This window comes from Alexandromys fortis, unplaced genomic scaffold (genome assembly GCF_014885135.2).
Source record: "Alexandromys fortis isolate MF-2015 unplaced genomic scaffold, M_Fortis_MF-2015_v1.1 scaffold_201, whole genome shotgun sequence".
NCBI lineage: Eukaryota > Metazoa > Chordata > Mammalia > Rodentia > Cricetidae > Alexandromys > Alexandromys fortis.
Window position 1 is genome coordinate 2,565,073 of NW_026068087.1, and position 12,821 is coordinate 2,577,893.

The 12,821-nt window shown below is 40.7% G+C and overlaps 1 protein-coding gene across 2 annotated transcripts in view; it reads right to left on the minus strand.

The window, feature by feature from the left end:
- The window catches only part of Lamb1 (laminin subunit beta 1), a 63,305-nt gene that overhangs the window by 36,278 nt on the left and 14,206 nt on the right, over window positions 1-12,821 (minus strand). Inside the window, exons 1-7 of one of the 2 annotated variants that reach the window (XM_050122270.1) lie at window positions 12,733-12,751; window positions 10,513-10,715; window positions 7,446-7,566; window positions 5,909-6,097; window positions 5,439-5,618; window positions 5,203-5,315; window positions 3,034-3,113 (exon numbers count right to left, since the gene is read on the minus strand). In XM_050122270.1, the coding sequence (XP_049978227.1) occupies window positions 3,034-3,113; window positions 5,203-5,315; window positions 5,439-5,618; window positions 5,909-6,097; window positions 7,446-7,566; window positions 10,513-10,638 (809 nt within the window). In that variant the 5' untranslated portion in view covers window positions 10,639-10,715; window positions 12,733-12,751. Of the gene's footprint in view, window positions 1-3,033; window positions 3,114-5,202; window positions 5,316-5,438; window positions 5,619-5,908; window positions 6,098-7,445; window positions 7,567-10,512; window positions 10,716-12,732; window positions 12,752-12,821 lie in introns of those variants that run through there. The other variant, XM_050122269.1, reaches the window with a different exon arrangement.

The following is a 12,821-nucleotide window of genomic DNA, read 5'->3' on the forward strand; positions in this document are numbered from 1 at the left end:
GGGGGTCTCATCAGTCACGCTAGATTGGAGGACTGTAATGCACCACACCTGTCTGTGCTCTATGCACTACCATATAGTTTGTGCACCGGGCACGGGGCTGGAGATTGAAACACACAAAGACAGAGAGACAGAGACACAGGTCATCCTCGATGCCAGAATCCTTGAAACAGGAATGCCCCCCTTATTGTCGCTTATATAGAGATCCTTAACTGATAGCCACGCCCCAGCCAAACCCACCAGAAACCACTCCCCTGCCATCAGGAATTCCTGAGGGTCTCGTGCTCAGAGCAGCTGCAAGCATTACAAGTTGTTTACCAGAAATTCAGGATCTGGGAGGTTCATAGCTCCCAACAGAGGACTACCTGTTTTAAAATTCTCACTAAACCTTTTTGTTTCACAGACTCTTTGGATGAACATATTCTGGTGTTTGAAGTTTTTGCAGGAGGAATTACAAGACAGGTAAGAATGGAGACCAAGTGTGCAACGGAGAAAAGGAAATGAATAGAGACCTTGTAGGGTAAAGGAACCCCAGACATTCTTGAATTATGATGGTCACTTTTATCTGCTCAGGAAGAACTGGGCGGGTGGGGGTTGGTGACAGCTATGAATGGAGGAATCAGGAGTGTATACATGGCAGACTGGAGTCTCCCTGCATCTATGGGAGCATCCCAGCTGCCTCCCCTAAGGAGTTTCTAAGAACAGAGTTCTTCTGGAGGGAGAATTCATCTGCTGTATTGTATCCCAGTATACTCTGGAACAGAACAAACCCAAATAAAAGGCCAAAGAGAACACATTCTCAGACCTTGCCAGCAGATTGTGCAGTTGGGAAATAAAGTTGTCAGAGAGTCAAGTTTTGAGCACACGAAGCTTGCTCAATGAATTCAGCATGTTCTCTGAGGGAGGACTGAGGAGACAAGGGAACATCTGTCCCTGCAGTCACTTACACTCTCCCTGCCAGATGTTCTGAGTTGGGTCCAGGGATAGAGACCAAAGTTCTTTTCGTACTCAACTGTGGTTAACTCAACTCCCATAAAAAGAACTGGCTAAACATATTATATATTTCTGTAGAGATTCACATGTTATGTCAATTCAAAGGAAACTAGCATATTTCAGTAACTTAAAATGATAAGTGAACTTTATGAATAGTTTAAAAGTTACAATGAAAAGATTCTCCTAACCAAATGAGAATCTATTTTCTATCTGTTAAGTTAGTGGAAAAGAGCCAGGCAGTGGTGGCACACGCATTTAACCCCAGCACTTGGGAGACAGAGACAGGTAGACTTCTGTGAATTTGAGGTCAGCCTAGTCTACAAAGCAAGTTTTCTAGGACAGCCAAGGCTACACAAAGAAAGCCTGTCTCTGGAAAAACAAAACATAGCATAACATAACAAAACAAAAAGCCAACAAAAATCAGTGAAAAAGAAATTGCTGCTACCAGCTGAGGCTGGGGCCAGGGGAGCCAGCACTTCTGTGACAGACAGAAAGGAAACCAGCTGGTTTAATCCACCTCGAACAATATGGCATTCTCTGAAAATGAAAATATGTATGGTCTCTGGCTTAGCAGTTTCGTCACTGAAACCTGATCTACAGAGATGCAGGCATTTATCAAGACATGTCTTCAAAAAGCTTTACCACAACACATTTAAAAAACAGAGATAAAAGTAACCAAACTGATTATGCATTTTCACCTGATAGATAAAAAAGTTACTAAAAATAAAGATGTGGATGAATGTAAGACAGAGTTCTACAAGTGGAAAATTTGCAAGTTTCAGGATAACACGTTTAGGACTGGCTAGACGATTCATTCAGTGGGCTAAGGTACTTGCTATTAAGCCTGATGACCTAACCAACACACCAGAATGAGAACCAATTCTCTCACATTGTCTTCTGACCTCCACATGTGTGCTGTGGTGTGTGCACACTCGTGGATACAGATAAATGAAGATAAAGGCAAGTGGGAAATTATGGGCTGGTTTTTCTCTTTGATGTTGTCTATTAAAATATAAATAGGGGTCTGGGGAGAGGGCTCAGTATGCAAGAGGATCAGAACCCGTGTAAGTGCTTGGCAATCCACCTGGAATCCTAGCCTGGGGATTGCAGAGCAAGCTGGCTAAGGGGACTAGCCATATAGGTGAGCTTTGGGCTTAACTGAGAGACCCTGCCTCAAAAGAATGAAGATGGAGAGCACTCAAGGGAAATTCCCAAGGTCAAACTGCAGGCTGCCTCCCACACGTATGCATACAGTATATACACAGAAAGAAAAAAGAAAAAAAAAAAGCCGAACACATAAAAACTAACATCATTTTAAAACAGAGAAGAAAATAACACCGACTTTCAGCAGGCATACTGAACTCATAACTGCCTGTTATTAACTTTTTAGGGAGCAATAAGAAGTTGCTAATAATGATACATCTAGCATTACCTAGGAGAAACTTAAAAGAGAAAACAGGAGAAAAAAATGCCTTTACATTTTAGTTTATAGTTCTTTGAACTGTTTGAACTCTTTTGTTTTCTTTATAAACTATGGGCATGCACGGCTTCGATAATTTAAAAGGTATGATAAAATAAAAGTACAAAACTGAATAACAGCATTATTTAAAAAATCAAGACATAAATTTCCTAGATTCAAAAAATTATCCTTTTTAAAAGTGTTTAATTATGTACATGTAGAGTGTGTGTGTGTGTGTGTGTGTGTGTGTGTGTGTGTGTGTGTGTACGTGAGTTCAGGTGCCTGTGGAGGCCAGAATAGAGTGTTAGAGCCTGGAGCTTGAATTCCATGCATTTTTAGTGACACGGGTGAATCAAACTTGGCTCCTCTGCAAACACTAAGCCACCTCTAGGCCAACACAATAACTCCTGGCATGTTAACAACCCTTGAACTCACTGAGACCACAGTACAAATGATTAGCAGGTACTCAAACCAAGGATGAACATACTTTACAAACTTTCTTAAGAGGCAACAAAACCTCAGATTTCCAGAAGTCACGAGTTTCCTTGGCACCTGGGTCAGAGTACAAATAAGATTCTACTTACCTATTGTTCAGTGCTCCTCCAAGGTCACAGTCACAAGGTCGACATCCATCCAAATCGTTACTTAAGCCCCAGTGTTGTGGCTACAGAACAAAAGATCAAACATGTAAAGATGGGTTCCTTTGACTGTACAAGAGACTCAGCAAAGAACAAGCTCCAGCATGCTTGGTTATTCCAAGCATTGCTTTCAACCATGAAAACAGACAGAGGGTAGAAATATTCTTAGTTAACACACACACACACACTCATCTTTGAGTCATTTGAGGGAAAGTGCTGTCCTGCTCTGAGCAAGCAGTACAGAGATAAGTTTTCTTCATGCAAATGGCGCTGGCAGTAAGAACAGTTATGGAAAGTATTCGGCATGTCTTTACATTTCCTTCAGTTCAGTCTGTCACAAGACCCACAAGGAAAGGCTTTAGGATTTGTGTTCATGGACACAGCAGGAAAAAAGGAGAGTTTCTTCTCTAATAAAAAGAAAGGCAAATGCCAGGTCTCTTCATACAGAGATCTGATGTGGGATTCCCCTCTGTATGCTGTGAATACCATTGGTTAATAAAGAAACTGGCTTGGTCTCATAGGGTAGAACAGAGCTAGGTGGGGAAAACTAAACTGAATGCTGGGAGAAAGAAGGGCAGAGTCAAGAAGAAGCCGTGGAGCCGCTGCCAGCGACAGACACGCTAAAACCTTGCAGGTAGGCCACGGACCTCATGGTAAAATAGAAAATAATGGAGATGGGTTAATTCTAGATGTAAGAGCTAGCTAGCAATACAGTTAAGTAATTCGTCAAGCAGTGATTTAATTAATAGAGTTTCTGTGTGGTTATTTTGGGAGTCTGGGCAGCCAGGAAATGAATAAGTGGCCTCCTTACAACAGAGATTCCCCTGTATCTCAAAAGCAAACAGAGGTTCATCTGCTCAGATGTACTAATTTAAATCAGACTTCAAGACATTTATTAAGCATCTCAGGATTGTACAAAAGCACACACACTTAGGGGTTGCAAATACATGTATGTATGGGGCAAGTGGATCCTCTAAGCAAAACTAAATAAAAACAGCATTAACATGCCACAGAAGCTATAAGATAATCTATGTTAATACCCTCATAATCTTCTACTCAGGGCTAGAGCTGAGGCTCATTGTTAAAGCCCAACATGTGCAAAATAGAGGGTTCAATGCCCAGTACCCACTTCCCCCCAAAATACTATTCCACTGAACTGCTATTGGTGTACTTCCTCCAGATTTTTTCAGTCTTGATGAAATTTTTTCCTACATGAAGTCTCTGACTTATTCTGGTTTGTTTGTTAGTATAACAACACAAACATTTCCTTGCATTAGTGTCATTTTCCACAGGAACTGATATCACTTCGTATGGAAATCCCCAAGTTCATGTAACTACTTTCCCACTGTTGATTCCAAGTCTTCTGCCATAATTAATAAGGACAGAATGAATCTTGAGAGGGATACACCTTTGTCCAATTCTCTGAGGATCTCACTGGGAGCCTCAGGAGTAAGGCTACTAGGTTAGGAATATGTACATTTTTACTAGCTCCTGAGACATTTCTCTGAAACACTTTTTAAAGTATGAGTCAACCTGCATTTCTGTTAGCAACTAACAAGTCTTAGCTCATCATGTCCTCACTAGCAATTAGCATTGCCACTTTTAAAAACTGTTCACTTGTCTTCATAAGCGTTGTTTGTTGTGCTTTGTCAAATAACTCACTCTGAATCCTCATTTTGACTTTTCTCATTGGTCTCTTAGCATTAACTTGTATGGATGATGGTAAAATTCATAACAGGAGACACATTCCTTATTTTCCAGGTACACACATACCATTCAAGGACATGGGTGGCAGGTTGAGAGGACTGTGGGTTCAAAGCCAGCCTTGAGTATATACTGAGACTCTACCTCAAAAACAAAACAACCATGCCATATTCACTAACTTCTTTCTTTTTTTAAATATTTATTTATTATGTATACAATGTTCTGTCTGTGTGTATTCCTGAAGGCCAGAAGAGGGCACCAGACCCCATTACAGATGGTTGTGAGCCACCATGTGGTTGCTGGGAATTGAACTCAGGATCTTTGGAAGAGCAGGCAATGCTCTTAACCACTGAGCCATCTCTCCAGCCCCCAATTCACTAACTTCTTATTGAGAGATTAAGGTTTACTTACCAGACATTGGTCACAGCGCTGTCCTGTCACCAGTCGCTTACAGTAGCAGTACCCAGTCTCAGAATCACAAGGATTCCCACCAGGAATTGTCCCCAGAGGATTGCAAGCACATGCTTTATTAAAGACAAAATGAAGCAAAGAAACACAAACCAAGTGAGTCCAAAGCTATTGTTTAGTTTTACAATTTCAGTGTAAAATGGAACTATATCCCTGGAGAACGCCCCAAACAAACTTACATTTACAACCAAATGGGTCTTCAGCGCTTAAATCATAGAAGCCTTCTTTACAAACATCACAACGCTCTCCTTCCACGTGCAATTTGCACCGACACTGACCAGCAATGAGACCCACAGAAAAATCAGTGTAACTGTCACAGATTCCTCCATTTTCAGAACCAGCTGGGTCACAGGTACATGCTGAGAAGAACAACTCCAAGTTAAAGGCATCAGGAATTAGGCCATGGTTTTTTGTAAGCACATATATTTTCCTCCACCCTCCAAATCCAACCAAAGAGAACTTAAGAAGGTTTGATTAGCGTAAATGCTTCTCCCCGTATCCTAGACAGCAATTGATTAGCAATGCTGGCTATGCTGCTCAGAGTCTGAGCTCCAAGAGGAGGATATTGACGACAATTATTCTGCATGAAAAATGATTAAAACAAACAAACAAAAAAACCAGGCCCTATAAATGACATTTCCCAACGTACGTTCACAAAGACTGGGGTCTCGGATGTCCCTCTCAGGGTGCTGGTAGTAGAATGGTTTGCACTGTTCACAGTTGCGTCCCATGGTGTTGTGCTGACAGCCATCACACACTCCCCCGCTGACGTTCCCAGTGGCCAGGAAGACCGCCATGTCAAAGTGACATGAGCTGGAATGTTCGTTGCAGTTGCATTCTGTATGACAAGACCAATGTCAAGAACAAAACTATTTTTTTTTTTTTGAGCCTGTCCTGGAACTAGCTCTTGTAGACCAAGCTGGCCTCAAACTCACAGAGATCTGCCTTCCTCTGCCTCCCAGGTGCTGGGATTAAGAGCATGTGCCACCACTGCCTGGCAAGAACAAAACTTTTAAATATGCTTACCAATGGAAGATGGAGGTAACAGGAAGGAAGTTTAACAAAGTGGGGACTGAGTTTGAGTAGAACAGCAATCAGTGAGAAGGCTCTGGTCATGAAAAAGGATATAGCCCTTGTTGATCCTGGTGGAAACCACAAATCAGGTTAGCAACTTTAAGATTGCTAGGCCAGGTCGTGGTGACAAACACCTTTAATCCTAGCACTGTGGTGGCAGAGGCAGGAAGGATCTCTGAGTTTGAGATCAACCTAGTCGATTTACTTGGCTGTTTTCTCAGTGTGAGATCAACACAGGAGAAGGGTGATGTTCCACTGAAGGTACCTTTGGCACTACCCTACTAGGTAGAATTGATTGCAGTACTTTCTACTATTCTGAAGGACATGTTGGACAATGCATTCCTAGGAAATCTTTTTGGGTTTCATATTTGAATAATATGGCAGGAGGTGTGGGGGATGCCAGTGGTAGACATGGTGCAGCCTGTAATTCTAGCACATGGGCAGTCCATCAACAAGGCAGACTTCTTTGATTACTGTGAAAACAACTGAAAGGAGGAAGGCTTTACTTTGGCTCATAGTTTTGGGGGTTATACTCTACAGCTGGCTCATTCTGGTGTTGCTGGCTCTGTGATACGGCGGAAAGGCATGGAATAGCAGAGCTGCTCCCTTCAAGACAGTCAGGAAGCAGAACAAACCAGACAAGGTTGGGAGCAAGAAACATCATCAGAGGCATACCTCTGAGACCTACCTCCTTCTCCAGGACCTAACCTAGTAAACCTAGGTTCAGCAAGGAATGCATCAAGGGACTGATCCACTGATCAACTTAGTGGCCTGGGAACCCAATTACTTCTCAACAGTGCCACCAACTGGGCACCAAGCACTCAACACATGATCCATTGGGGGACACCTCAAACCCACACCAGAAATATACAATATTTGCCTCTCATTTGTCCTGTTATCCTCTTGTCTTAAAAGCAGATGCAATGTCATGGACACCATTGCTGTTTTCCCAAGTCAATGTCAGACATACTAATTATTGTTAATTTAACTCAATGCATACATATTATTGCTCTGGAACACTCACAGTCAGGAGAATGGCCCTATCTTCCTTCCCTCTGCAAACATATTCATTGTAGAAGTGGATCCCAACTGCCCTTCCCACTGACACTTACTTTTGCAGGCATTGCTGTTTCGACCTTCAGCAGGTCTCCATGGCAAATCATGGTAGAAATCCATGCACAGCTCACAGTTCAAGCCTTTGGTGTTGTGCCTGCACATGCAGTGTCCATGAACCTGGGAAGTTACAAACCAGGAGAAGCAAAGTCAGAAACACACAATTGGCCACACTTTTTTCACAGTCAGCAGAAGATAGAATCTTTCACACACACCTCTAGCTCCTACCAGTGAGGGCTTCTTTTATTTTCTTTCCTCAACTAAGCAATTTCTATCCATGTAAGATAATGGCAATTATCCTTGTTTCTGGAATAGTTTCTATGGTACAATAGACAGTGAACTAAATATCTACACAAAGGATTCAGATGAGAAAAATTAACAACTTAAGACATTTTTTTTAAGGGACTGCAGGCAACTGAGGAATGCTTACAGCAGGAGAAATGGTCTTCCTCAGGGAAGAACACACCAACTGGTTATCCAATACCAAATGATTATCCCTGAAAACACACATATAAGTAACTTAAAAACTGAATAGGTTGTATTTACGTATTCAGGGATATGTACATATATATGTATGTATGTCTTATGTATGTCTGCATACATACACACGTTCATATATGTAACAACAATTAATGAAAAAAGAAGCCACAAGTTTAAAAGAGAGCAAGGAGGTGTGTGTGTGTGTGTGTATATATATATATATATATATATATATATATAGGATGGTTTGAGAGGAAGGAAAGGGATGAAGAAAATGATGTAATTATAATGTAAATTATTTTTAAGTAATTATTTAAAAATTAAAATAACAGCAACAAAATTAACCTAGAGTCTGTGAGATGATTTGTTGGGTAGAAGCCTTTGCTACTAAACCTGAATACCTAAATTTTATCCCCAGTATCCACATGGATAGAGAAACTGACTTCCTCAAGTTGTGCCTGACCTCCATATGAACTCAGTGGGTCATGAGTGAGGGGACACACATACACACTAAATAAATTTTTAAATGCAATATATTTTCAAACTAGTTATCTAAGAATAATTTCTTTAAAGTTACTGTAATAGAAACCTATGAAAATGAGTGTAGAATGCCATATGCACTGGTCTCCAAGAACCGGATCTGACCACTGTGTATTTTACATTGTGCCAGGTGACAATTTCCTCCCGTTAAACAAAGCACTTAATTTTTCTTAACCATAAAAAAACCATTTTCAACCATTTACAATGTTTTCTTTCAAGCAAGAAAATAAAACTATCAGAAAGACACAAATTAATTTTTCTAAAAGATTCAGGATGTACTGCTGAATGTCATTTTACGCCAAGGCATTCTTAAGACCCTTGTAGCCTGCAAAGGATAAATAGATCCTTTCTACCAAACAGGTATAAGCCCTTTGCCGTAACCCTGATGTCTACTGCCTGGAATTTGGGAACAGGACAGACAGGTCTCTCCTCTCTGTTTTGACAGAGTGCAGTTAGGTAGAGATTAAACTCCTCTCATTCCCAGGGCTTGCACTGAACTGAAAAGCAGTGGGCCAGTCCACATCACAAGACGCTCAGCGCCTGAATATGCATATTCTGAGGCCACGAGAATGACTGAACATAAAGTCACAAAGATTTCTGTGCTGCAAAGCGAAGTCTGTCTTGAATTCTCAGAAAGATGTACTGATTAGAAGCATATCCCTGCCTTCGGGCTGTTAAAAAGCTAACTTGTTTACTCATGAAGACTTCCAACTGGAGTAAAGGGAAGGTAGAGGTTTTAGAAGGGCAGAGCACGCAGATTCTGCACCCTTTGTACAAAGACTAACTAGTTTTAAAGAGACAGAGAGAAAATAAGCAACATATGCCTGTCGTCAAGGGAGGGCCAGAGACTATGGGATAGATCTCTCAAGGACTGCAGATGGTATTAAACTCCTTAGGGTTTGAAGAATTTTTTGGGAAACCACTTAAGTGGATTAAAGTACAATACTCCAGCCTAACTGCTGTAGTTTGCTGCTGTCTTGGGAGAGAAAAAGGGTTTATTTGGCTTACACTTCCAAGTCACAATCTATTATCACTGAAGGACGTCAGGACAGGAACTTGCAGGAACCTGGTGGCAATAACTGAAGCAGAATCCTTGGAAGAATGCTGCTTGATCCCCTATGGCTCATTCAGCTTGTTTCACCACCCATAGTGAGCTGGGCCCTCCCACATCAATCACTGAGCAAGAAAATGCCCCACGTATTTCTACAGGTCAGTCTGATGGAGGCAATTTCTCAATTGTTCATTCTTTCCAGGGTACTCTAGTCTGTATTAACCAGACAAAAACTAATCAGCATATTAGCCATTTGTCAAAGAAATGAAACATAAAATTTCAAGTATTCAGTTTGCAAACACAATATAAAGTTGGCAAAGAAAGGAAAGTTAAAGGAGAGGACAAAGAGAAAATATCACTTGATCTCTAAGAGGTATCTCTGGTTGGTCCTGGGTTATAATTGCCAGTCTCTCTGAGCTGAGGCCACCTTGTTCTTACCAGCATAAAGCCTGGAGGCTTGCGGTTTCTTAATCTTCTTAATGGAAAAACAATCTGGATTGTTATTTACACAACTTTTTAATCCTTGGTAACTAAAATACTTCAGCAACAGCCTAAAGCAATAGATTTCAAAAGCCAATTAAGGGTCTATGAAACTAGTAGTTTTTGCTCACATTTTCATAACCTAAGCAACTCTCCAAGACAGGGAATCAGTAATCAGCCACTAATGTGACACAAAAAATCGAAGTCTATTTTGGGAATTTAAAACTGCTAAAACTGGGGGCTGGAGAGATGGCTCAGCGGTTAAGAGCATTGCCTGCTCTTCCAAAGGTTCTGAGTTCAATTCCCAGCAACCACATGGTGGCTCACAACCATCTATAATGAGGTCTGGTGCCCTCTTCTGGCCTGAAGACATATACATAGACAGAATATTGTATACATAATAAATAAATATTTAAAAAAAATAAATAAAACTGCTAAAACTTTAAAGCTGTGACAGGCTTAAAGACAGGTTTTGCCTTTCAGATGACCTGAACAAGCATCCACAGGACACTTACCATTCCTTCCACCTCTTCATCAATTCCATCCACAGGGGCACATTCGCTGGCATGGCCATAGCAGAAGCAGTTCCCACGAACCACCATATCATAAACCGCATAATAGTATTTCTCTCTGATTTCCATTCTAGAGTCCAAAAGATTATCTCCCAAAGTGTGCAGTTTCACAAACTTTATTCTCAAGTTGGTGATTTTTAATAGATCTACAAAGGTCACCAAGATGAAAGGTCTCATCAGACAGATAAGCATGCTGTGGCAATTCTACATTATTTCTCTTTAGTGACAGACTGGGCAGATGACAGCAGTCTAAGTAAACTTTACTCCTGAATGAACGAGATGATGGCGTAAGCCTTACCATAGTTAATACAGTACAACAGCCTCCGGTTACTAAGAATGTCATGTCAGTTACAGTCTTGGAGTTCCAAACCCACTGTCACTTAACCTAAAAATACTGAAATGCCCTTGGTTCCCATAGCCACTGCTGTCCAAGTCAGTAATTCCTTTCAGGTAGAAACGGGTTTATCCTGGGTGCCAATTCTAACTACAATAGGAACAGATATGTATTTATTTTTGAATGATCTGAAATTTACTGCCTCTTAAATCCAAGTAATAAGACTAGAGAAAACTCCCTCTCTAAGGGAATAATGTCTCAACCAAGCTTCTCTTAAACTAGTATTTTAAAACTTATATATGTGTACTGTATTTCTATTACCCCTCCCTTTCCTTCCTCCAACTCCTCCATAGTCCCCTCAACTCCCTCACAAATTCATGACCTCTTTCAATCAAGTTTTAAGCAACATTGTAGTCTACATTTTTTTGAAAAACATTTTTGTATTTTTTTTAATTCAGTATTGTGACATGAGGACAAAGGGGTTTAGTTCTAGGTAGTCAGTCAAATTGTTTTTCCTACACAAAAGTTTCTTATAAATCAACTTGTCTTCTTTTATCTTTCCTCTTTCTTCCTGGGTCTATAAGCCTAAGCTTATTTCAGAAGCTGGGCTGTCAGTGACATTCCATATGACTAGATAGACCAAGGGCCAGTCAACCTGTTACTCAGGTGGCTTTCCTGAGTGGCCAAAGAGACCAAATGCAATTTTAAATAGTTATAACACATGCATAGTTTACAGTGAAGACAGAAATAGCTGAGGCTGGAAAGAGAAAGTCCATGCATTAAACTTAGGCTCTTTGTAAAAATTAAATACAAAACAGAGAACTCACAATCTTGCGCTGAATGGCAACATCTGCAAAATGCTCATGCACACAAGTGAGCACTATTGACAAGAGGCCAGAAAACAAACATGAAGGGCAGCTGGACTATTTAGAAACCCTTGAACTTCATAGAATCCTTCAGAAGAGCAAACAGCCCCCCACTCTCTCCTGCCATATGGAGGAACAACAGAGCTTAGAGCTGCCTGCATTTCTAAGAGGAACATCACTTTGAAGGGAGTCTTCAAGGTCTCAATGATAGAAAGAAATTCTGTGCCTTTGGTTACTACGTAAATCAAAGGCACAAACAGTTAACATGGGTACTTCCTAGAAATAGGTCCAGATGCCAATGGACAAAAAGTGTAGTCAAGAGAACTGAGTCATAAATTTAATACATTCTTCAAGTCCCATACACTTAACCTGCAAAGCAGAACATAAGTATTTCTAGGGACTCCAGAGCTGTTTGTCATGACCAGATGTTGAGACCTATAACAATAGCCTCATGACTTGCATGGATATGTCATTAAATACTTATTTTACAATAGAATGAATGAGTAAACTACAGACCCCAAACAGTCTGGAACACATGTCAAATTAAGTTAAGTTGGAAAGCAGACTTTTCTGTCAACATCCCCTGGATATCTTCTACTCTATTCTCATGTTGCAAGCTTGGAAGTCCATGAAACTTTGGTTATAAATAGGGCTGTGCACAGGGGCAAAGACCAACAAGAACAGTTACTTTACTGATTGTAACCTCATAGCAAAGCAGAATAAGGGAGGAGGGTATCTCCCTCTTTTACTCTGACAGGGATGAGCTCTATGCAAGACAAACTGCTATTGCTGGCAATAAGGTTAACATCACTACCAGCCGCAGCTTCAATCATCTGAAAACTTTCTTCCTCTCTGGCTCTGGGCTGGTCACTTATATACGACTCATTTTCTCTCAAACAACCCTCAGGTAGGTATTTCTATTTCCACTCAAAGATGGAAAAGGTAAAGTTTTAAGTATGTTACCAGATCATGTTGTTACAATATGATAGAATGGTATGGAAGCCGATGAGTTTAATTATTGAACATCAATATGCAGTCCTGTAATATAAACA